This window comes from Lepidochelys olivacea (genome assembly GCF_965140295.1).
Source record: "Lepidochelys olivacea isolate rLepOli2 genome assembly, chromosome: 27".
Taxonomy (NCBI): domain Eukaryota; kingdom Metazoa; phylum Chordata; order Testudines; family Cheloniidae; genus Lepidochelys; species Lepidochelys olivacea.
Window position 1 is genome coordinate 13,215,290 of NC_140437.1, and position 24,536 is coordinate 13,239,825.

The 24,536-nt window shown below is 47.4% G+C and overlaps 1 protein-coding gene across 2 annotated transcripts; it reads left to right on the top strand.

Annotated features, from left to right (window-relative positions):
- Positions 1 to 840: 840 nt before the first annotated feature.
- CALCOCO2 (calcium binding and coiled-coil domain 2) lies at positions 841 to 23,148 on the top strand. 2 transcript variants are annotated; one of them, XM_084615874.1, is made up of 14 exons: positions 841 to 955; positions 8,463 to 8,651; positions 9,335 to 9,437; positions 10,044 to 10,177; positions 12,781 to 12,906; positions 12,989 to 13,147; positions 14,154 to 14,281; positions 14,797 to 14,887; positions 16,069 to 16,191; positions 17,053 to 17,139; positions 18,560 to 18,655; positions 20,152 to 20,293; positions 20,986 to 21,014; positions 21,642 to 23,148. In XM_084615874.1, the coding sequence occupies exons 2-14, from the start codon at positions 8,472 to 8,474 to the stop codon at positions 21,810 to 21,812; spliced, it is 1,569 nt and encodes a 522-aa protein (XP_084472000.1). In that variant the 5' UTR covers positions 841 to 955; positions 8,463 to 8,471; the 3' UTR covers positions 21,813 to 23,148. The 2 variants fall into 2 exon arrangements, with proteins under 2 accessions (XP_084472000.1, XP_084472001.1); XM_084615875.1 differs by lacking the exon at positions 17,053 to 17,139 and having other exon boundaries at positions 843 to 955; positions 21,642 to 23,145.
- Positions 23,149 to 24,536: the final 1,388 nt, after the last annotated feature.

Genomic DNA, 24,536 nt, shown 5'->3' on the forward strand with positions numbered 1-24,536 from the left:
CGTCAAACCCATTTCTTTCTTCTTCTTTGTGAAGCTCCCTGAGTTCAAAGCGCTGAACAGCTCCAGTCTCCATCTGCATCTCCGCCTTTGTTTTCATGAACAGGTTAAACCAATTGGTCCCTGGCTTCATCTACTAATAAATATGCCAGGACATCAATCAGCATCCTCCCTGTCTTGTTCTTTACCTTTTAATGTATTCTGTCCATCTTCATCCTCTCTTAACTTTGTGCCTTTGTACATGACATTCCCCATACCTGGAACGACCTCAGTATTGCCTATCTGAAGCATTAAAAAATCATGAATAAGTCCTCCCATAACATTATAAAACAGGCTTTAAATTTATGAAGATTTTTTTGAATGACTATATTTTGGGGTCTTTTAGTTGGCAACCTGGTTTTTGACTCTCTAAGAGTCACATTTTCAAGCTTTCTCCATAACCATGCAGGCTAGAAACTTTTATTTGAAAAGTAAGCACCCCCGCCCAGCACTCCCCTCTCCTTGCTTTAGATGGGTCAGATGTCTCTCCCTCCCCACCCCAAGGATCCTTTGGGCCCTGGACTTTGGCCACAGCATCCTCCTTGGGCCAATAGCTCCAACCTTTTTGAATGGCCTGCCCCTAATCCCCAGCATCACTCCTTATAGGGCCTGCTACCTTTTTAAAAGACCCCTCTCTCCCCCAGCGAATCAGACGCATAGACAATACCCCCCTCTCCCCCTCCCACATTACGTCCCCTAAACCCAGGGGCGAGGGTCCCCTCTGGCACAGCCCTCACCCCAGCAGCAGCGGAACTACAAGTCCCAGCATCCTCTTCGAGGGGCGGTGCCCCGCTGAAAAAAATCCGGGCGGGGCTGAGGGGCGGAAGCAGTCGGTTCCGCCCTTTCCCGGCGGCGCCACCTCCTCTTCTTCCGTCGCAGTAGGGTCCGAGAGGCGTCGAGAGAGAGACGTTGTCCAGCGGTGAGCGAGTCGGCGGTTCTTCCCCTCCCCAGGGTGGGGGGTGTGAGCCCCGCCACCCCCCGGGGACACTGGGGGGGGGGCGGCACCGGGGAGCTGGTTGTCCTGTCTGCGTAGCAGCTGCCCTGCTTTCGCTTTCGTTTCCCGGCGCGCAGAGCAAGTGGGGCTGGGGGGCCCACTTGGGGGCATCCTCCAAGGTCTGGAGGGGGCGGGCAATTTCTCCCCTCCACCATCAGGTGGAAGGGGGGGCATGCCCCACAAGGCCTGGCACTGGGGATGACCCCCCCCACCCCCATAGAATCGCCACAAAGTGTCACCTTGGGGCACCATGGTGGGGTTTGCCCCCCAAATCCCGTCCGCCTTCCTCCCCCTGCACCCCCTTGCCCCTACTTACGTCCATCCCCCAAGGCCTCTCTGTATGTGGCCAGCAAGGGCAGGTGGGCAGCACAATCCCCCCCGTCTTCCCCCCCCCCCGTCTTCCCCCCCGCCCCATACCAAAAGTGGAAAGAGGCCAGTCTTTATGCTTTCTATGGGTCAGATGTCTCTCCCACCCCAAGGATCCTTTGGGCCCTGGACTTTGGCCACAGCATCCTCCAGGGGCCAATAGTGCCAACCTTTTTGAATGGCCTGCCCCCACCCTGAGATTTTCTGGGGCTGTTTCCCCCACTGCCCCAATAATCTCTTAAGGGGCCCCATTTGAAATGTTGCAACTTGTGCCACGTGACGCACGGCAAAGGGACGATGTGTCAATAGTCGCCGGGTCCACGTGGGGTCGTGATGCCTGAGTTGGTAAGGCGGTAACTCTGCGTGTGCCCCACGTGACTGGAAACAAGGAGTTTGGGTGGAAGGGAGCTATGTTTATAGTATTGGGGAACAAGAGCATGTGAAAGGGATATGTGAAATAAAGGGCTGTATAGATAAGGTAACATGGAAGCAGTCTGTTACCTTTATTGGTGATTCTAAACTATTAAGGAAACAAGCTTTAACACTGATAAAAGGACATAAGGTTTTCTAATGCCCACATAATCAGCCTGTGGAACTCACTGCCACAATATCCAACTGAGGTCAAGAGTTCAGCAGACTTCACAAGATGATTATCCATTTATATGAATAATGAGAAAGTCCACTCTAACATTGGGTAGGGGAAAAAAGTGTAAGGGATATAATTCCTTTACTTTAGTAGGGAGAAACTTCCCAAATGGCAGTTGATTTCATAACTGCCCTAAGCAGTGTTTGTGATCGTTTGTGTGAAGCTAGATGGGCCCGTTGGTCTGCTCTGATATGGCAGTTTCTATGAGTGATGAAGAGGGAGGTCAGCATTGGAAACCTAGCAGAAAGAAGTGGGTCTTGGGAAGTTGCATGGCACCCAGGATCAGGGAGGATGTTCCACTCATATGGTTTGATGTGGAAAAGACATGAAGCTGCTTATGGGAAAAGGAGACTAGAGGTGTGTCAATGCATGTTGTGTTGGCACAGTGGAGAGAGAGTTCACTGGGCCCAGTTACTCATTTCTGTACAGTGTCTCCCCCTCAATACACAGAGGGCACATTGGGGCTGAGCTGGGCCAAACCTAACCATTCTCTCTCTGTTGCTGCAGTACCCATAAGGGCAATAGCTACAGGGGGTGCTGCTGAATAGAGGAGACACATTCTGCCCCCCTCTGTCCTTGCATTGGTATGTATTTGGCTGCGTGAGCAGGGGAATAGTGAAAGGTGTGGGGGTGAAATATACAAGGGATAGAACTATGAATAGCTTTTATGGTGAGAGTGAGGGGGTTGAGCGTGATGCTGAAGGAAACGGCCAGCTAGAGTAGGGATTCAAGTGGAAGAAAAGGGGATGACCTCGTAAGAACAGCAGTCAAGGAAGTAAAACATAGAAACTGTCCCTCCTTTGTAGTGGTAAGGTTTATACTCCAGATTTGCAGGGGTAGTCAATTATTTTTTGTCAAGGTATAAATTTCTTGGTCAAGGTCCAGACTCCAGAGAAAATTATTTAAAAAAATGATAAAGAAATAAAAAGATTTTGGGGTCCGTTCAGAAGTATCTGGCAGTCCGGCTTTGGCCCATGGTCCGCCTATTGACTACCCCTGCTCCAGACTGACAAGAGTTGCTGATAGCTTTGCTGGCAAAGGGTTTTTTGTGCTTGAGCTTACTGCTTCTCTCCATCCCATGATTCATCTAACTAGGCTCCTTTAGGACTACAGTAATCCTTGAAAATAAGTGGCGGATCATCTGTCAGAGAAGAGGGGAGGGAGAAAGGGGCTGATGTATCTGAATGACGTTGTTGGAGCGAGAGAAGAGTTGGAGTTCCTGCTTATTTGCGCAGCTTCTTTCATTCAGTGATCTCAAAGGGCTCTACAAAGCATTTGATCATCAGAGGGGATGGGAGGGTTGCATTGGGCGCTGAATTTGTGGACTGGATGATTCTTGCTGTTTTCTTTTCTCCTGTATCTGGACTCCCTGATTGAGGCCTTGGCATATTTATTCATTGGTGACACCATGGACCAATTGGTTTAACTTGTTCAGCAATCACCCATGCTAGGTATAGGGGTTTCTTGAAGGGTTCAGTTCTGGTCCTTGTGGAAACAGTCTTTCTGCCGCTGTCTAGATACTTGTAATCCCCCTTTGTACGTTTGTTTTGATTTCTTCTTGCAGCAGGGAACTGAGCCATAGAGGGATTAAGTGACTTGCCCAAAGTCACACAAGAAGTCAATGGCAGAATCAGGAACTGAATCCCAATCTCCTGAGGGTCTCGTTTTAGCCACAAGATCAACCTGCCCCCCTCTTTTTCTTGAATCTGGTTATTTATTATCTAGGTGGTACCTGAGGGCTGTATGAATATTTTGGAGAGACTCAAACTCTTCTCAGATAACTTTAGTTGATTAACACCTGTGAGGTGCGAGTGCAGGTCTCACCTTTCTAATCATGGCAATTAAATGACCTCGTCTTGCTTAGTAAGGAGAATTCAGGGTTTCATATAGTTCTAGGAAACGGTGTTCATACATAAGCCTACCTTAGGATTTCTGGTGCTTATATGATAGAATTGAAAATGGTCTCTTCTTAAAGAAAAAACAACAACAGTCCCTCAGAGATGGACTGTAAAAAAGGGAAATCTTTAATTGGGTATTTATTTCTCCCCCACTGGGTGCATGGTGTACTAATATCTCATTAGTTCATTGCACAGTCTGTGCAGCAGCGAGTTACTCGTTAGCATGCCGTAAGGTGTGGCTGTCACTGGCCCTTTTGTAAGGAGCAGTAGCAGATTGCTCATGTTTTCTTTCCTTTTCTTTCTCTGCTGATGGCTTATGAACAGCTCGTGGCAGGATTTGGACATCATTACATTGTCACCTCATCCTTTTTTCCTTTCTTTCATGCCCTTATAATTTCCTCATTCCCCTATGTCTCTTTTCCTCCTCTCCCTCTTTGTTGTCCTTAATTCATTATTGTTCTATTGATTGAAATGAGCCGACAAACAGCGTTGCATCAGTGAAGCACTGGGACAACGCATGCAGACAGCTGGCAGGCTTAGAAGTTAGAACAGGGAAAAACTGGGGTACAGCACTCTTCCAAATTCTGTCACTGACTTGCTGTTTGATCTTGGGCAAGTCACTTAAACTCTCTGTGCCTCAGTTTTCCCCATCTGTAAAATGGGGATAATAATACTCCTCTCGTAGAAGGGTTGTGAAGTTTGCGTGGCACTTTGTTGGAAGATACAAGAGAAAGGCAAAGTATTGCTAATTATAAGACGAACACAGCGCCCTGTGTGTTTTGTGGTTGTGGAATTTGCCATGGAATTCACCCATAGCTTCAGATTGTGCTCCAGAACCTCAGCTTTCATTTTTTTTAAATTAAGTTTGATCTGTAATGGCTATAACAACGCCTAAAACATGAATCAAATGTAAAGCAATGCCTGTCTGAGTCTGCAAAAAGTCTAAAATAATTGGGTTTGAGAGTGGCCCAGCCATCTCACTCAGGGCCCTATGGATTCTGCTATTGGGCAGCTGCTGAATTTAGCATTTTTGCTGCTGAATTCATTATTTGGCTGCAGCCAGACACTGGTCACATGTAACCTTCGCACCATCTTGGTCTCGGACCCAATTCTGACATAGCACAGCGGCTGTTAAAGGTCCCAGGGCATAGCCCGGAAAGAGTCAGGATCCCTGCCCTCAGGCTGGCTAACTCCTCCCTGTCCCAGGAATACACGTTCCAGGGTTCAAGTGGTTTTGAGCTAGTGCTGTGTGCAGAACAGTTGCTATGTTTGTCCGCGTAGTCCTTGCTCTCTCAACATCTGAGTCATTGCTTTGTAATGTGCCTTGAGGCATGTTGAACATGAAAGATGCTAGATACAAGAAGATCCCGCTCTAAAAAAACATTGTGGAATGCAGTGCTTATTTGGGGGCTGGGGTGATTAATGTCATTTAAACATGGGGTCTGTAGCTGTCCGCCTGTGCACCTTGATCAGGAAGGGCTGGGAAACAATGGAGATAAATTTTCAGAGTAGCAGCCGTGTAATTCTTACCTACCCACAGCATTTTGTTGTATGCTGTGGATGCGATTGGGCAGAGGTGATATCTGCACCGCCTTTTACTGAATAAATTCTCAGCTGGAGTACTAGTGAATTCATCCCTGTACTAGGAGACCCGTGAGAACCCATGGGCCTAGAACCAAGGCTGCAGAGTTCAAGGTAGGTACTACTTTCTCACTGCCACCAGGAGCCTGGTTAGGGTTATCACCAAGAGGAACTGAGAGGCTAAGCCCTTCAGGAAGTCCCACCCTAAGGGGCATGAGTGACAGCCCTCCATGATTCCCTGATTGGCTGAAACTCCCCATATAAGCTAGGTTTCAGAGTAGCAGCCCTGTTAGTCTGTATCCGCAAAAAGAAAAGGAGGACTTGTGGCACCTTAGCGACGAACAGATTTATTTGAGCATAAACTTTCGTGAGCTACAGCTTATGCTCAAATGAATTTGTTCGTCTCTAAGGTGCCACAAGTACTCCTTTTCTTTTTCCATATAAGCTAGGAAGCCATGTCTGGGAGTTGTCTGAGCAATGCAGACTCTGGTGTGCTTTTGCCCTAACTGCTTGCTGTGATCCTGGCTCCGACCCTGGTTTACTGTCTCTGGCTTAAGACCATTCTTGACCCTAGTGAAAGACCCTGGCCTGGCCTGACTCTGATTCTCACCTCACACTCTCAGTTTTGTAATGGACTTTGACGTTGCAGTTTTGTCCGGACTTGGATTGATCTCTGACCTTTGGCCCCGATAGAGAGCAGCTCACTGTGCCCCCAGGCTGCCCATGTCCTGGCTCTGACAATACCCGAGTAAAAATAAGGACCAATAGTGCCCCCCTTTCTCTCTATGGCTGGCCGAGATATTACAGCTTTTCTTTTCTGAATGCGGCCCTGGGAACAGCCATCTACACCCTTGCCACCTTCAGGCTATACATCTGCCATATGTTCCATCTAGAGCTGCCCCAGGAGGCCACTGGGAAGTATTGGCTGACACAGAATGCAGCTGGCCACCTTCTAAGTGATCACAGAAGACCAGTGTTCTGATCTAAGGTCACTTCCACATGGAACTCCTGGTGCTGGTGATGACACAGACTGTGATGACACAGTCCCAGACCTTCTGGGGATTTTATCTGAGGTCATCTCTTACCCTATATGCAATAGCTGCAGTTAAGATCAGCTGGGAGGTGCCTACTTTCTATTCCTGGAATTGGGCTGTCCTGGACTTGCAGCAGGATTTTCTTGGCAAGGAATCCCTCCCCTTGGCAATCTGCCAGACCCTGAGTCTGGCTGCCTCTAGGGCATGATGGTAAGGCATATATTTAGTTTTCTGAGTGTTTCTTGTCTTGGATGTTGCCTCTGTTCTTGGTAGTTTGGATACTGTTTTATTAACAGTTGCGGGTCGATAGTTTTGAACTGTCTCTTGCAGGTAACCGCGTGTAATTTATTTTTTGAACTTGTAACAGCACAATTAAAAGGTTCCTAAATAAAGAAACAGGTGAGAGTTCTTATACTATTTATTGATGCTGCTGCTATGCAACAGATGTGTTTTAATATGGAGAACCATGTGGCAATTTTACTACAGTGGTTGCTAGTAGCAAATGCTACATCCTTAGGGTTTAGACCAGAGGTGGGCCATATCCGGCCCGCGGGACCGTCCTGCCCGGCCCCTGAGCTCCCGGCTGAGGAGGCGAGCTCCCGGCCCCTCCCCTGCTGTTCCCTCTCCCCTGCAACTACGCTGCTGGACAGGCAGCGTTCTGGGCGGCGGGGCTGCGTGCTCCTGCAGGGCAGCGTGTCTGGCTCTGGCCGGGTGGTGCGGCTGCCAGACATGCTGCTCTGAGTGGCATGGTAAGGGGGACCAGGGCCGGGGGGTTGGATAAGTGGCAGGGGGGTCCCAGGGGCAGTAAGGGAACGGGGGAGTTGGATAAGCGTGGGAGTCCCGGGGGGCCTGTGAGGGGTGGGGGTGTGGATAGGGGGCGGGGCAGTCAGGGAGCGGGGGGGGATTGGATAGGGGGTGGGAGTCCCAGGGGGGGCCGGTCGGGGAGTCCCAGGAAGGGGGCGGTCAGGGGACAAGGAGCGGGGGGGTTTTGGATGGGTCGGGGGTTATGAGAGGGGTGGGAATTGGGAGGGGGCGGATAGGGGGCAGGGGCCAGGCTGTTTGGGGAGGCACAGCGTTCCCTACCCGGCCCTCCATACAGTTTTGCAACCCTGATGTGGCCCTCGGGCCAAAAAGTTTGCCCACCCCTGGTTTAGACCCTTAAGAGCGAACTACTGCCACCTAGGGAGCAAGGATCATGTTGCATGGGAGGTGTGCACAATGAGTAGGCTTGGAACCATTAGATTTCTGTTGGTTAGTGTCGGTAACCGTCAAGTTTCACTGTACACGCACACACATCCCCCCCCCCCCCCAAATATTCCCATCTAGGATATTTGAAAGTTACAAATAGGCAAAGCAGGAAAAATGTTTCTTGAGAACTTCTTGCAGTTTGATTTAAGGATATTGGTTTTGTATATTTTGATATGTGATGCTGACCATTTGTGCTTTAATGGTTATAAAGCTTTAACTTTTTGAATCTCGAAGTCTCCTGTTGTTTAAACAGTTATTGTCTGACCTGCCCATAACTTCCTGTGACTGTGAACATTTAGAGAGATGATAATAAAAAAGGCTTAAAAATAAACATCGATATTATCTGTTAAACTTACAAATAAATAAATAAAAATTGATTTCTGCCAAGCCTAACAATGAGGTTGAGCCACAAAGATGAGGATGACACAAAATGTGTTGGATTTGGATGCTAAAGCATTATGGTGAATTGCTAATGAAAAAATAGGAAGGCTGTTGGATTTGCTTCTTACTGGCGTGAGCGCGTGTCTTGCATTTCTCATGCTGACCAGCCTCGGGTGCTAAGAATGCTTTGGATGAGGTCCCAGGAGTCTCTTGTGACCCAGCACCACAGGCTGCAAGGTTTTGTCTTACTCTTCGCTTTTGTTCTTGTCCTCTCACAGAACGTCATCATGGATGAGACCTTAGATGAACCTCCCACTTCTGCTGTCTTCTTGGACAACTGCCACTTCTCCCAGGTTATCTTTAATAACGTGGAGAAGTTTTACGTCCCCGGAGGAGACATAACCTGCTATTATACCCTCACGCAGCACATCGCTCCTCGCAGAAAGGACTGGGTGGGCATTTTCCGGGTAAGCGTGTGCGCCGAACCATTAGCCACCATGTATTGTAAGGTGGCCGCTCACGAAAGGAATGGCTTGGTGTGGACATTTCCAGCTATTTCACGCTTGATCCCTAAGGGAGGGTTTGAGACTTGGGAAGAACAGAGTAGCAGCTCTTTTTCAGGGGCTAACTTGTATGCTGCAGTGTCTGTACTGCAACAAGAGACGTGGGACCTGACTCTTTGTGGCGCCCTTTTTGCACTTGGGAGCAGGAATGGAGTAGGGGAGGTTAACGTAGCATTGAGCCACCTTTGCACTTCCTGTATTCTGGGACTGCTGAGGGGCCAGCCTGAAATTAGAGCTGTTTCAGGGCCAATCTGACTTGTGCCCTGTTTCCTAGGGCCAGTGAGGAATAGGCGTCGTGTAGTGCATTGTGCCCACATCTGCCCTCAACGCTCTTCCTTCTCCAGTGCGCCTCTCATTCCCCACCTCTCCCTTCCCTCTTGCTCCAAGGAAGGGTAAGCTGGCAAATAGCCCTGATTACTCCTATGTGCATGGACCCAAGATCTGGGTAGCTGGTATAGTAGTGTAAAGGGGGTTCTTACAGCTTAGTGCGGGCCTACAGCCCAAGTTACAATATTGCCCTCTGTGAATGGTCACAGGAGAAACGTCAATAAGCTGTATGATACCGTATAATTATCTTGCTGTTGCAGGTGGGATGGAAAACAACCCGGGAATATTACACTTTCATGTGGGCTCCTTTCCCGGTTGACCTCGGCGGTGATTCTGTCGTGCAGCAGCAAATTCAGTTTCGAGGTCAGTTGGGAAGGGATGGGCAGTTCACAGTTCGCACGTGCACGGTCATGTACCAAATTGCTCTAAATGCCAGTAATAAGTGTTACCACCTGAAGCTGTACAACTGTTGAATAGGAATATTGTCCCGTACTTGGGTAAACTTCATTCAAGGAGCTGTGGCTATAAGGTCACCTCAAGAATATACCGTCAGTGCAGTTCAGCCTGGAGAGAGTGTCCCCTCCTGCTAATACGGAGACACATCCATACGGCACATGCCGTCCTGCGGCCTCCTCTTCTGCTGTTATCAGTGCAGCAAAAGCCCCTGGTGAGAATCCCCCTTGCAGGTACTGTGTTCAGTTGTGTCTGACGATCCGTGTTCTTTTGGTGATAGGGAGTCACTGACCTGCTCCTTGAGGAGTCATTTACATCAGTGCAAAGTGTCAGTGTTTTACGCTCACTTTGCACTGCTATAGATGATCGCACGAGGAGCTGGCCCTATAATGTGTATGTTGCTTTGTATTCTGTCGTCTTAGGTCGGTTAGATCTGGGCTTTCTGTGCTGTACAGTTGACAAGAGGCCTGAGTAATTAAAAACACCCTATGGTGGGGTTTTTTGTTTGTTTTTAAGCCTACTACCTGCCAAAAGATGATGAATATTACCAGTTCTGTTACGTTGACGAGGAGGGGGTGGTCCGTGGCGCCAGTGTACCTTTCCAGTTCCGGGCAGAGACCGAGGATGATATCCTGGTGGTTACTACACAGGTATGTTCCCTCTCTCTTCCTGCTTTCTCATGACCTTATCTTTTGTTCAGACTCTCTTTTCCCTAACACATCCTGGTCCAATGACTACAGCACTGAACTGGGACTCGCATTTGTCGAGTGCACCAGTGTGCTGTGCGTTCCCATGCGATCCTGGCTGGTGTGCACTAAATCTTCTGTAGCGCACATGGATGTAGTCCATTGCTCCTCAATGCATGCTAGCAGGATCTACATGGGGGAGTCTCAGCACAACACACTGGTGTGGTCTGCACGTCACATTCCCGGAGTGCGGACTCTGGGCTCAAAGTCTGAGGGCTGGATGAAATGGCCTGCGGGCTATACATTTAACAGCTGTGGTCTAATCCAAGTTATTGGGCTCAGCACATAGATGAATTTAATGGCTGGTGATATATGGGAGATCAGGAGATGACTTATAGATCCCTCCTGGGCCTTGTGAAATCTATGAAATGAAATCTATGAAATATTGTACCAATAATGTACACTCTATAGCACCTTTTACTCAAGAATCTCACACACTTTGCAAATGTTCATTCATTAGCCCTTGCAGCCTCTCTCTGAGGTAAGCAAATATTATCCCCATTTTCTAGATGGGTAAACTGAGGCACAAAGCAGTAAAGGAACTTGCCAGAAGACTCAGAGCAACTCACTGACAGAGCTAGAAATAGAACGCAAAAGTCCTGGTTCCCAGTCTCTTGCTCGGAAGACCAGACCTCACTTCCTCCCTAGCTTGGTGGAACTTAGAGTGGACAGCTTAGGACAAATCTTTCCTGCTTGGCAAGCAGGAGGTAGAAACTGGCATTTTATTCGTCTCCAGTAGCAGAATCTCCTTGTCAGGGTAACAGTTTGAGGTCTGTTGTTTTACAGACTGAGATCTGGAACTGAAACAGAAGAACAAGTTTTTTCCCTCCCCTCCCGCTGTCAGGCTGAGCAAAATTATCTTGTTTAGGGCTCTTTGCAGAAATTGGCCTTGGGGTCAATTAAAAAGTTCAGTGTTGGGTGGAGGGTCAGACAGCCAACTTAGATTGTCAGCTCTTTGTGGCAGGGGCTGTCGCTTTGTTCTGTGTTTATACAGCACCTTGCACAGTGGAGTCGTGGCCCATAATTGGGGTTCCTAGGTGCTGTGGAAGTACTGTTGTCAGATTCAGTTTTCCACTGGACTTAAGCAGACTCTTCTTAAAAGAGGCAATGTAGTATAGCTAGAACAGAGGACTGGAAATCAGGACTGCTGGGTTATGTCCCCAGGTCAACCACAGACTGTGCTATTTGGACAAATTCCTTTATCGCTTTATGCCTCAGTTTACCCCTTTGTAAATTGAGGACTAATAGACTTTGTAAAGCCCACTGAGTCCCTTGATGAAGGTGCTGTGTAAGTGGAAAGTGGTTTTTTTTTTGTTTGTTTGTTTGTTTTTTTAGCTGGGCTACATGTTGGTGTGTTGTATGTGGCCTGTAGCTATCTGTGGCTCTTTCAGCTGGTGCTCCCTGCAGTCCTTTAGGGAGCCTTGAGCCTGGGTGTGTCTCTGGTGCAGTTCACTACCTTCCCTGCCACCTGCCCCGTTTGCAGTGAGAGGGAGACCCTGGCGCTCACCTACATCAAACGCACCAGGTTGCAGTCCCCTTTCCAGCTCCTCCAGGACCTTCTCCTTAAGTTCTGGCTGCACTTCTCTAGACCTATGCACACCTCATCTGTGGCCCCATAAAGTCGCAAGACCTTCTGGTCGATCTCCTCCTGGCACTGGCCAAGGTGGCCGTCCACTGTACCAGGAGGAGGAAGCTGGACAGGGAGGTATTCTGTGACTGGGCGGCCTATTTCTGATCCTCCTTTAAGTCTCTGGGCAGAGTTCCTCTGGGCCGTGTCCACCGGCTCACTGGACGTCTTCAAGGGGCAGTGGGCACTGTCTGGGGTTCTCTGCTCGGTGTCCCCCTCTGGATCCCTGCCTTAGACCATGTGACCCTCACTCCTGTCTGTTTTTTCATTTATTGTCTCCCATAATCTCTTGACGCCTGGGTCCAGTGGCTCCTTCCCTTAGGCTGGGGGAGGTAGGGGTTTAGAGGTCTCCCAGAGCCTCAGTCTCCAAAAGCCTCAGTAAGTGTTGCTCCCTGCAACCCCAAAAGTAGAAATTGGACCATTCCTGTATTATCAGGGTGGGGGTGGAAGCGCAGCTGTGGCAGCAGGTAATACTGTGCCAGGAAATGATCAAGGGTGCATTTGGGTAGCCAGCAGGTGCTTGTTTGTATCGAGGACTCAGCTGGCCGCCTGAAGTTAATGGTTGTGCAGATCCGTCAGTTCATGGGCCTAATCCTACAAGAGGCAGAAGACCCTCTGCTCCCACTGACCTCTGGGGAAATTGAGGGCATTGAGCGCCTTGGAGGTTCAGGCCTGGTGTGTGCAGTATTTTGGAGCTTGATTTTGAGCTCTGGTTGGACAAGCTCTGGCAGCACCAGGAGAAACTGAAAGGGAAGTCCAGTCTCCCTAGTGTCAGTGAAGGGGTAGGGAAGAATATACTGTGGTTTTCTGTAGGGCTTATGTTCCTTTGCTCATCACTACACACTGCATTCTTATTGAACAAGTCTGTGTTGTTTACAAGGGAGAAGTGGAGGAGATTGAGCAACAAAACAAGGATTTACTTAAAGAAAACAAGGAACTGAAGGAAAGCTGCCTTTGTCTCCAGAAGCAGAACCTGGGTCTGCAGGAGGAGCTCCGGCTGGCACAGGTACAGACAAGGGATAATACAGGAATTCAGAGGCCCTGTGGCTGACAACTCAGGCTTATACATACCCATTATGTGCTTCCAGGAGAAGATGAAGGAGTTAGAGGGAGAAGTCTGTTTCTTGCAGACTGGGAACTTGGAGCTGCGGAGAGCTCAGGAGCTACAGGCCGGAGAGATGAGCTCTGCCCAGATGAATTTGGCTTCAGTTAGGGAACAGAACCTAACACTTGGAAAGGAAAATAAGGTAAAAGTCCAGATGAGCTGGAAACTGGGATGACATGGAGGAGGGAAAAGGGGGAGACCAGAGAAAGTGGAGTGGGGAGAATAAGATAGACTTAAGGTCTTCGCCTTAGAGAAATGTGAGCAACTGTATCTCCCATTGTAACCAATGAGGGGGTTGGTAAATGCTTCTCAGGGTTAGTCCCAACGGGCAAAGAGAAGAGAAAATCTCCCCCTCACTTCTTTCCCTCGCCCCATGCCCTTTGATCTCTGTGGAACAGTCTTGCTGCAGCCCCAGCACCTTGCATGTGGGAATGGAACTGATGGGAGCTCTGTGCCGAGCTTCTTTCTGCAGTTAGACAGGTTCTGAGTGGAACTGGGTTCCTGGGCCTTCCGAATTCGGGGGGAACCCTCAATGCAACAGAGAATCTCCACGTCCATTTAAAAAGCAAAACAAAAAGAGTTTCAAGGCCCTTTCCTGGCAAAAAGCCTTGAAAATACAAACCAATCGCGTGGGTGGAAAGGACCGAGCACTTGGGCTTCACTTCTGCAGCCGGAGCCTGGTGAGGTCCAAAGATTGAGAGAGAGAGAGAGAGAGATCTGACCGACATTTTGTGTGCAAAGAGTCAGTTGTGCGTGTATCTCCAAAAAACGATCTCTCCAACCCTCTCCCAAATCCTGAGGCTGACCCAGTGCAGAGCAGATTGGTCATGATGGGCTGGAGTTGGTCACGTTTGGGAAAGGGGAGTGCTCAAAAATGATTTCATAGGCGTGTCCCAAAACCCCAAAGGCCAGCTCTGGATCTGACGTGCCTATTATTGCTCCCTCCTCCTCCTCTTTTGTCCAGGGCCCCAATTTAAGCAAAACTGGAGCTGAATACATGAGAGAGAAGAGAAAGGAGAGAGAAAATCTTGTTCCCTTCAGGAGGGATGTCTGGGGTTGTTGCATTCAAAAGGACGTGCGGATACAGTGGGGAGCAAAAATGATGGCTGTTTCTGTGGTTTGACTCCCATTTACCTTCCTGCACTCAGGAGCTGCAGAAAGGACTGGAGTCTCTGAGGAGCAGCTGTGAGAAATTGGAGCTGGAAGGAAATTTCTTGAAAGAGGAGAACAAGCGGCTGACGGAGCAGAATGGCTGCAAAGAGAGAGAGTTGCAGCAGTGAGTGTTCACACCATACGTCTGCAAATGGGAGTTCCTGGAAGCTCCCAGGCGCAGTGGGTTGGGTTTCCTCTTTTGTTTCGTGCTGATGAAAGCCAGTGACTGTATACACAGAATGCACCCTGTGAGTGAGAGTATAAGGAGCCCCTGGGGGTTTTGATCTAGGTATGGCATTCACAGGCCCTCAGTCAACCAGATGTGTGAGGGTGACTGCGCAAAACTGACTCTTGGAATGCGTCCACGGATGATAGGCTCTCAGCTGTCTGCGTCAGTTGAGGGGAAAGGAACCCACAGGGCTGTGGAATCTCTGGTAACTTCATGTAAAGGTTTGAGCAAGACAGCAGGACTTTGGTATCTAGGGTTACTCCATTTGAACCTGCCTGAGGACAAGATAAGCTTTTGATTAGGTTGAGAAATGAAGGCTGTGGGTGCGGTTTACCAAGGGCTGGTGCTGAGGGGGAATTTGGGGGGCCACATGCAGCTGAAAATGTTACAGTTTAGTTTGCTCTGAGCAGATTCAAAGAGCACAACCAAGAAGTGTCATCTGAGAAGGAACAGCTGGAAAACAGATTGAAAACTACCCTGGATCACATGGACCAGCTGCAGGTAAGCAAGGCGCAGTCTGTTTCTGCTTCTGCAATCTGTGTAGTACTTGGCGTGTCTGGCTGGGAATGGAGCTGCCTGTAGCAAATTAGGATGGTGTCTGAGTTGTTCCTAGTGATTCTATGGTTTTCTTAGGAAAATGTGAACCTACAACATGACAACGTAAGCTCCAGGAAGCTCCTAACAAATGCTGTATTTGGGAAGTTTTAGCGAATCATTGCAGATTTTTCATCTCATCCCCAAAACACCTCCCCTCTGCACCCATGTTAGGTTCATCATAAAGATTTTGTACTCCTCTAGCTCCTCCTATCTGAGGATCTCAAAGGGATTTATGAATGTGGAAGGGTTTATTCTCACAAGAGCCCTATGAGGTATGTAAGTGGTAAGGCTAGCTGGAAACTAACAACTCCATTTCATGAAACAGAGAGAGGTTTCAAACAATGTGCTATTGTCCATCAGAAGGAAAAGGAGAGACTGACTCTCTGTATCCTGGCAGTTAGGCTGGGGACATGGGAGACCCAGGCCAGTGTCTGAACTACTGGATTATGGAGCCTCTACCCACCAGGCTACATAGCTTTCCCATCCTCCCGACCAGAAATGCCATCTTGGTCCCGACGAACCTTTCCAACAAAAATTTTATCAAATCCAATATGACTCCTCTGAAACATCCCAATTTCACTAAAATGGCATTTGATGGAAAATTGTTGCATCAAAATTTTTTTTTACCTGCTCTCCCATTTCTAGCTCTATTTTACAAATGGGGAAACAGAGATTGAGTGACTTGACTAAGGACATGCACAAAATCAGTGGCAGAGCCAGAAATAGACCTGAGCTCTCTTGTCTCCCAGCCAAAGGATCATCTTTCTTGTCTCCAGATTGGTGCTTTTCCAAAAGTTTCATTGGGTTCCAAACATGTTTCACTGGAATTGGTTTCCAGACATTTGTTCTACAACTGAATCAGGTCAACATTTCAGGATATTTACCACTAGTGTGCAGTTATGCAAATCACACCCAAAAGCCATGTGAATAGGGTGGGGTTTGGAATTAGGATCTATGGCTTGGTAAGACTTTGCCAAGCTATTTTCATTCTGGACATTCCTGCTGCATTATAAATTGCCTGTGCTTCCTTCGGTCCTGTATGAACTGTTGGGCCATCACTTTCATCCACTCTTGTTTCACCTCAGTCACAGGTGTTGAATCAAGAGAAGGAAATGGAAAGCCTGGTTCAGATGGACCATGACAAGACCGAGCACCTGGAGCATCTGAAGGAGGAGAATCGTCAGTTACGCATTACTGTGACGGAACAGGTAGAGCCTTCCCCAGTAACGTTGAGGCATGAGGGAGCTGGGGTGGAGGGATAGAGAGCAGCCCATAGCGGTGAGCAGATGGAGGTGATTTTATGGAAGCTCCAGGGGAATTAGGTGATGGAGGGGAAGGGACCGCCCCTGTTATAGCAGGCGGTGCTGTTACACATTCGTTTTTTCTTCCAGGTGCTCTTTTTTAGTGTGCAAACCGGTTTTTAGTCTTGATGGGAAAACACTTGTATGGTTGGTGGTTGTGATTCAGTTCCTTGGGAAGAGCTGCTGCAAGCAGCAAGAGAGTTTGCTCCCTGCCTTAATCTCTAACTAGTGTCAATTCTTCGGTCAGATTTGCTCCTTGGGAGCCAGGGATTTGTGTTTTGCTGAGATTTCTAAAAGAGAGGATTGTCTGTGTTCTGTTTGTGACCGCCCGTGTCCCAGGACTGGTGTATACATGTAAATAAAACAAGGTATATGAGGAATATACCCAAACTCTGCATCGCTGATTTCTGCTCCAGTGGGAAGCTGGTTTACAAAGCCCTGTACATCTGCTACTGCTTGATGGAGGGGCAACAACACCCTTATAACTCTTCTCTGTCATCCCTTTACTCATCTATAGTATCCTAGTTTAGCAAAGCCATTTAATAGAAGTGACTACAAACAGATGCACTTGGAGCAGAGAGGGTCTAAGTTACAGAAGAAAGCCAGAAACAGTGGGAAGCATCCATTTTCTGTGGGGGATGAGTTGATTGGCTGTGTGCGCATCCCATGCCTCCTCCGACCTCCCTTCTCTTTGGTGTTCCTTTTGTTATTTATATGTGGCTCCCGCTCACTGTTGCATATGGTGCTGAAATTTGTGGTCCTGTGCAGAAGGAGCAGGAAGAGAAGCTGGAACAATGTCTGGAGGATCTGAAGGTGACAGAGGCCGGCATGGCTCTTCATCTGCAACATAAGCAGGTGTCATGTCTTTCTTTGGGTGGATGTGGGGGATGGTCTCCAAAGAGTAGAGGGAAAAGTGAGGGGATGAAATCTGTGGTTGTATAGAGGACAAGGTGTTGCTGGGATTCAGGGAGGGCCAATATTTTACTGAAAGGAATGTAAAGTCAATGGGTATACAGCAGAATGGAACACTTCTTTATCATCAAGGGAATATAGCTGGCAGGTTAGAGAGGTCACGTCAAAGAAACAGGCCTTGCACTTAGAGAGGAAGGGGGCGAGGTTTGTCTTTAGTCCTGGGGGAGTTTGCTCCACAAGCTCCAACTAGCCCTGAGAAAGCTCTTGTTCCTGCACACACAAACTGTTACTTTTGTTGTAGAAAGTTCCCATTGTGCCTGAGGAGCAAAGCTGTTGAGCTCGGAGCTTGAGGCAATCTTTTAGATACCCATGGCTCAGGTCATTGAGCACCCTGAAGATGAGAACCAAGACCTCAGACTTGATTTGCTATTCTATGGGAAGCCAGTGTAGGGAGCTGAGGGCAGGTTTGATGTGTTCCCAGTAGGGTTGCCAGTTTTGGTTGGCCGTATTCCTGGAAGTTTCATCACATGACATAATCTTTAATTCCTGGAGACTCCAGGACAATCCTGGAAGGTTGGCAATCTTAGTTCACAGTAGCCAGTGTTACTGAGGAGATTAGCTGGTAGAGAACACCACAGCACAAGTTTCCTCAGGGCTGAAGGCTTCATGCCCAGGTATGCTGCATTGCGGTAATCCAGCCTGAGCGGTAACAAAGGCATGAATAGCCAAGGCCAGGTCACTGTTTGCCAAGATGATGGAAGCTTCTAGACAACCCGAGATGGTAGAAAACATTACTCACAGTTAGGGATGTAAATAGCGGTTAAAAAAAACTAACTGTGTAACTGACTAAAATTTTATCAGTTACACGGTTAAACCTTCAACCAGCGAATTAGGGGTGCAGGGGGTGTGTGTGCTACCGCACCCCCACAGAGCTCCACTGCCACCCCGCATCTGGGATCCCCACGGCCAGCTCCACCGTGCCAGGGCATCCATCTCGGCTGCCAGCCCCGTGGTGGCAGCGGAGTCCTGGGCGCAGTCCAGCTGCAGAGTTTAATTGATAACCAAAACCGATAAGACCGATGCTTATCGGGTAAACTTTTACATCCCTACTCACAGTATCGCCATGTATGTAATGAGGGAAATACAGACCATGAGTGGTTTAATTTGGAAGCAATGGTGACTTAGGTTGGTTAGATATGACATGGTCAGACTCATGTTGAAGGTCAAGGTTTATTTATTGTTGAAACACACACACAAATGCAGGCATAAGAAACAAATGATATCTGAGCAACCCCCGATGCTCTCACAGCTTTTCTTTTGGTGATTCCCCATCACTGACAAACCTAATGCTTTTGCTTCACAGCATCAAAACCGTGATCTAGCAAAGGAACTCGAGGAGAAGAACCATTTGTTTCAGATTCTTCAGCGGAAAAAGGATGAAATAGATGAGAAAAATCTGGTGAGAAACTCACACCCACACTACCAACCTCACAGCGCAGAGAGGTCTTCATTAGCAGTTTTCAGAGTAGCAGCCGTGTTAGTCTGTATTTGCAAAAAGAACAGGAGTACTTGTGGCACCTTAGAGACTAACCAATTTATTTGAGCATAAGCTTTCATGAGCTACAGCTCACTTCATCGGATGCATAAATCTCCCCACTGTATTTTCCACTGAATGCATCCGATGAAGTGAGCTGTAGCTCATGAAAGCTTATGCTCAAATAAATTTGTTAGTCTCTAAGGTGCCACAAGTTCTCCTTTTCTTTTTCATTAGCAGTGGTACTGAACACAGTTCAGAGTTAGGCAAGGTGGTTGAACAAAAAGCTGTAAGAGGTTTTGCTGAGACTTATTAAGGAGCTCATAAATAATGAACCATTATTATGAAATAGAGAATCATGAGAAAATAGTTAAAAAGAGCTGCCTGGCAAGGAAATTGTGGAAGAAAGCTTTACTAAAATGCAATCAGATGAGATGGTGGGGTTTTTTCAGATGCTCTCAGCACTGGCCTAACGGCTCCCATGGAATTCAGTGGTCCTACCCAGTGTTTGCAAACAAACCACACAAAGTCTTTTCACAGAGTTATTAGCTAAAGAATAGCTCCGGGGTTCTGTTCAGAGCTCTGCCACAAACTGAATGACCTTAGGCTGGTCATAGATTTTAAGGGCAGAAGGGGTTGCTTTGATCATCGTGTCCAGTTCTGGGCACCACTCTTTAAGAGAGATGTGGACAAATTGGAGAGAGTCCAGAGGAGAGCAACAAAAATGATAAAAAGTTGAGAAAACCTGACCTATGAGGGAAAGGGTTAAAAAAAAAAACAAAAAACCACCTGGTCATGTTTAGTCTTGAGAAAAGAAGTCTAAGGGGAGACCTGATAAGTCTTCAAATAGGTTAAGGACGGTTATAAAGTGGACGGTGATCAATTTTTCTCCACGTCCGCTGGCGGTAGGACAACAAGTTAAGGGTTTAATCTGTAGCAGGGGAGATTTAGGTTAGATATTGGGGAAAAACTTGCGAATTATAAGGCTAGTTAGGCTCTGAAATAGGCTTCCAAGCAAGGTTGTGGAATCCCCGTCATTGCAGGTTTTTAAGAACAGGTTGGACAGACACCAGTCAGGGATGGTCTAGGTTTACTTGGTCCTGCCACAGCTCAGGGGGCTGGACTTGACTTCTCAAGGTCCCTTCCAGCCCAAAATGTCTATGATTCGATGATCATCAGGTCTGACCTCCTGTGTTACATGGGCCATCAAATAGGTGTTTTCACCTCTCTTTGCCTGTTTCCCCCATCTGTAAAATGGGGATAAGCCTGACCTACTGAAAAGGATTTATGAAGTGCTTTGAGATTCTCAGGTGAGAGGAACTATATCAGTGCAAATGGTCATGGCTAATAATAAATGGCTTCTCTCTGAAATGGCCCCCTGAGTTCCTGGAACTTCATTCTGCTCTTCTGTCCCTTTGCAGAGACTAAGGCAAGAGAACAACGAGCTGCTGATGCGCCTCTCTGAGAGCTCGGATTATTCTGCCCGGGTTGCTGTCCCACTGGCACAAGTTCCAACTCGGCCTCCAGAAAGCGCAAACCTTTTGTTTGGGAACCCGTACTATAGTGAGTTACTTGGCATGCTATGCAGAGGCTCGCAGGGACCAAATGGGATGGGTCCTATCTAATCGCATCCTGACTGCTCCCGAGCAGGAGAACCCTAATCAAGGAACTGGGCTAGAATCAGAGATGAATTAAGAATGAATAGAGTTGGGAGCTCCCACCCCCTGAAGATCCTTTCTTCAGTCCTCCTACCTCTTCTTGGCTAGTGAGAGACAGAAGGTGAAAATCTACTTCCTCCCCATAGCTCCTGAAAAGATGGAATCTGTCCGTTCACTCTTTGTTGGCAGGAGGGACCTCCCCCTCCCCATGTGGTGGTGGGGGTCTTAGCAGGTTGTCATCCCTCTTGATATGGAGGTTTGTAGGAAAAAAAAAGCTCTCAACAGCATGTCTGTGCTGCCTCCCATATGTTCAGAAGATGCCCTGGCAGCTCCAAAACTCTGTCAGGTCTGAGAGTTGACTTAAGTGATTAGCACTGTGCTCTCTTTCTGCCAAGAAAGAGAACCAGTTTGCCCAGCCGCAATGCAGCCAGTCCCATGTCCTCAGTTCAGCGTTCTGGAGTCTTAAATGTGGAGGTTTCTTCCAGATTCAGAGCTAGATCTGGTGCTTCAAGAAGAATCAAGAATAACAGGTCTACACCACATCAAACGGTTTACTTTTGGCTATGATTAAGCCTTGCATTTTCTGTTCTTTTGCAGACTCCCTAGAATCAAGTGCTGTGAACGTGGTGAGTAAAGTGGTTGGTGGATTTTGCTTAGTGTTATGAAGGCAGAAGTCTAATTGAGCTCCATAGCCAGTTTCCTCTATAAGCTTTTAGTTATGGTCAAGGTAGTGGGTTCTACCTTCCAAGACCAGAGGAATGGAGCCCGGTATATTGCAGAATAAGCTGGGGGAATTAATGATTGTGCTAAGCAGGAACAAGGGAACTCTGCTAGAACTCAATTGCAGCCATGGGCAACATCAGCGTGGAAGCCGGAATGAGCAGAATTCAGCTGCCAGATGCTGCATTTCATAATGGAGAAATGGACACATACTGGGTAGGATAGAAAGCAAAAGCAGTTCTGAGAAGCTTTTAGGCTCACAGAGCCAGTCACTGAGGCATGGAAACATTTAAAACCCTGTGGAGCATTAGAAACTAAAGCAGCCTGCCCTGTAACTGATTATTTCTAACCTCCCCTCCTCCGTTACATATGTTTCAGAGTAACAGCCGTGTTAGTCTGTATTCACAAAAAGAAAAGGAGGACTTGTGGCACCTTGAGACTAACCAATTTATTTGAGCATAAGCTTTCGTGAGCTACAGCTCACTTCATCGGATGCATTATATATATGTCATTGTTTTGTATTCACCTTTCAGCCCTCTGTGAAGAAATGCCCCCTGTGTCATGAGGTCTTTTCTGATGACATTGGGCCACGTCAGTATGAGGACCATGTGCGAAGCCACATTCTGGATTGCCCATTCTGTGATGAAACCTTTGGGGATAAGCAGGTGTATGATGATCATATGTACTGCCACAGCCTGGAATAATTCTTAATTCTGCTTTGTGCTGTATAGCAGGTGTATAGCTCCTCTTTCAGGTGTGATAGCACAGACTTGATCATAACCAATACTGTAGGGATATAGATCCTAGTAAAATCACCCTAGCAAGGCTGGACTAGGCACCAGTACTGTAGTGCTAACCCAGGGGTCTCCAACGCGGTGCCCGCGGGTGCAATGCCTGCAGGACACCGCGCCGCCAAAATGCCGCTGCTGAGCGTGGCCGCCGGAGAGCCGCCCGCCGAAATGCCGCCGAGAAGCGTTGCCGTTTCTTGGTGGCATTTTGGCAGCAACGCTTCTTTCCGCTGCCGCTTCTCGATGGCATTTCAGCGGCGGGGTGTCTGGCGCCCGCCGCGGTCTTCTGGGAATAGGAATGTGCTATTCCCACAGAAAGGTTGGGGGCCCCTGTGCTAACCCATCTGTTCCATGTGATGTGACCCATCATCAAGCTGGGTCAGATGCCAACCAGTACTATTGAAATAATCCATCCTTGTCAGCTGTGTCCTTTATCTTCAGCCAAATATGGGCACTGTTAAAGAGCTCAGTCCCTGTAACCAGTTGTTCGGATCGAGTGCGACACCAGTACTCCAGAACAAAGCTGTCGCTGTGCTCTGTTGCTCCGATCTAGTCAAGTACTGATATTGCAGAACGGCAGTTCCCAATTGCCTGTGCTTTGCAGAACCCGCTCTGTTACAGATGTTTTATTCTTCAGAACAGAGCTGAGACCACTAACCCTAAGGCCACAAACAATATGCTGCCTTTGAGCTCAAAGTCCGAGTCTTGTTCACGGTTACCGGACTGCGGATCTAACTTAATAATAAAATTGACTCCTTCCTTCACCCTTTATCCCAAGCCAGTGAAGGCTTTACATGTCTCAGGAATGAGTTTAACCATCTATGTGCATCCTCTAAGGAAACTGATGGAGGGGAGCCTGAATTGTTTCTCTGATGTGCTTGTCTGATGCTTCCTGATTCCAGGACAAAAGGAGCCTCTTCTGAGTGCAGAATGCCGGTGTTCAAACCTGTCAAATGCCTGGGGTGATTGCACTGCTTTTGCACAAGTTTTAAATTCTTTTTGTTGCCATTTACAGTAAACATTCTTTCCTCTATGCAAACACAAGGGTAAAGTTTATTATCCAACAGTGTTATACTGTGCATTAATTTTGTGATGAATATCTATAGGGAATCCTAATAGGTTTTCAGAATAGCCTGGTTCAGATAAAGTTAAGAATGGATACTTTAAGACATTGCTTTAATATATTCAATGCTAAAGGCTTAAATAAACTTGTATCGATCAACCTTTGATTAAAACTTTCTTTGATTATGTAATAAGGCTTTTATTTTATTTTTTTAACTATTAGCAGGCACTATACAAAACCATGTAACAGAGAAATGGAAAAGGTGAATAAACAATAGCCAACAGAAACTACACTAGGAGAAAGTGTCTGGTTATTTTTATAACAAATAAGACAGGTGGAGATTCTACCATCCCATTCCCAGTGAAAGATGTCCTCAGGGAGCTGACTGGCAGGCCCTTAATTCCTTTCTAAGGCCCAAGTCCATTTATGCACATCCCTAACTTTTAGCACATGAAGTCCTCCACGCTGAAGTCAACTGGATTGCTTGCACTTATCGTAAAATAAGGGCTTGTCCTCACACAGACTAGCACCAAAATAACTAAATGGGTTGTAAGTCACACCTTGTGCTATTTTAGTACAAATCTGTACGTGGACACTCTTATAGGCCCCTTTTATTCCAAAGCAAGTGCCCCCACATGGACTTTTCCCATCCCCAAGCATGTTCCCAACTTCTTCATTCTTCCCCCAGCATTGCTACTGAATCCTCTTGATTCTACAGCCCTTATCACTATCCAGAATCATTATTATTTATTTTCCGGTAGTAACCCTATCTGTGGACCGGGGCCCCACTGTGCTAGGTGCTGTACAAACACACAACATTTTCCCATGTGCAGTCACCTTCCATGTTCCTCACACTCATCCCTCGCTACCCAGTTTGCCTCCATGCTGGCATAAATAATCACCATCCCCAGAATTGGATAATTATTTCCTCATAAGAGGAACATGCATCGGTTTCATACCCTGGGAATTTACTTAGTAAGATGCATCAGGACTGACACAATCATGTCACTTTGGACAATCACTTAACCTCACTGCCTCAGTTTCCCCATCTCTAGCAGGGGGATACTGACCCTTTCGTACGTATCACCCAAAACCATGTTGCATAGCGCTGAAGAGGGAGAGCATTGTATTTATGCTTAGTATTATTATAAGGTTTGCAGGTTTTTTACCCTGTAGGTGGGACCATAGAGCAATTTTCCTCACCTTAGCTTTGAGTTAATGAGTCACTGGTGTTCAGTGGTTTGTTTGAAGTACAGGAGGAACAATTCAGTTTCCTCGTCTATTCCCCATCCTTTTATTATCATTGGGTTTAAGTTTGACTTGAGGGTTTCTGTGGTGGTGACATCATGCAATCCTCTGAAGACATTTGTCTATAATTAGGGCTTTGCATGATTTGCTACATCATTACCCTGTTTTTCTCCACTTGTTGCCTCTCCTCATACATTTAGACTGTAAATACTTTTAGGCAGGGATTGTCGTTTTTTAATTATGCGTGTCTGGTGTCTAGCACCCTGATTCCCTGATCCATTGACCGATGCCCGAGTTTCACTATCAAAGTTGGCCTTTATTTCATCCAT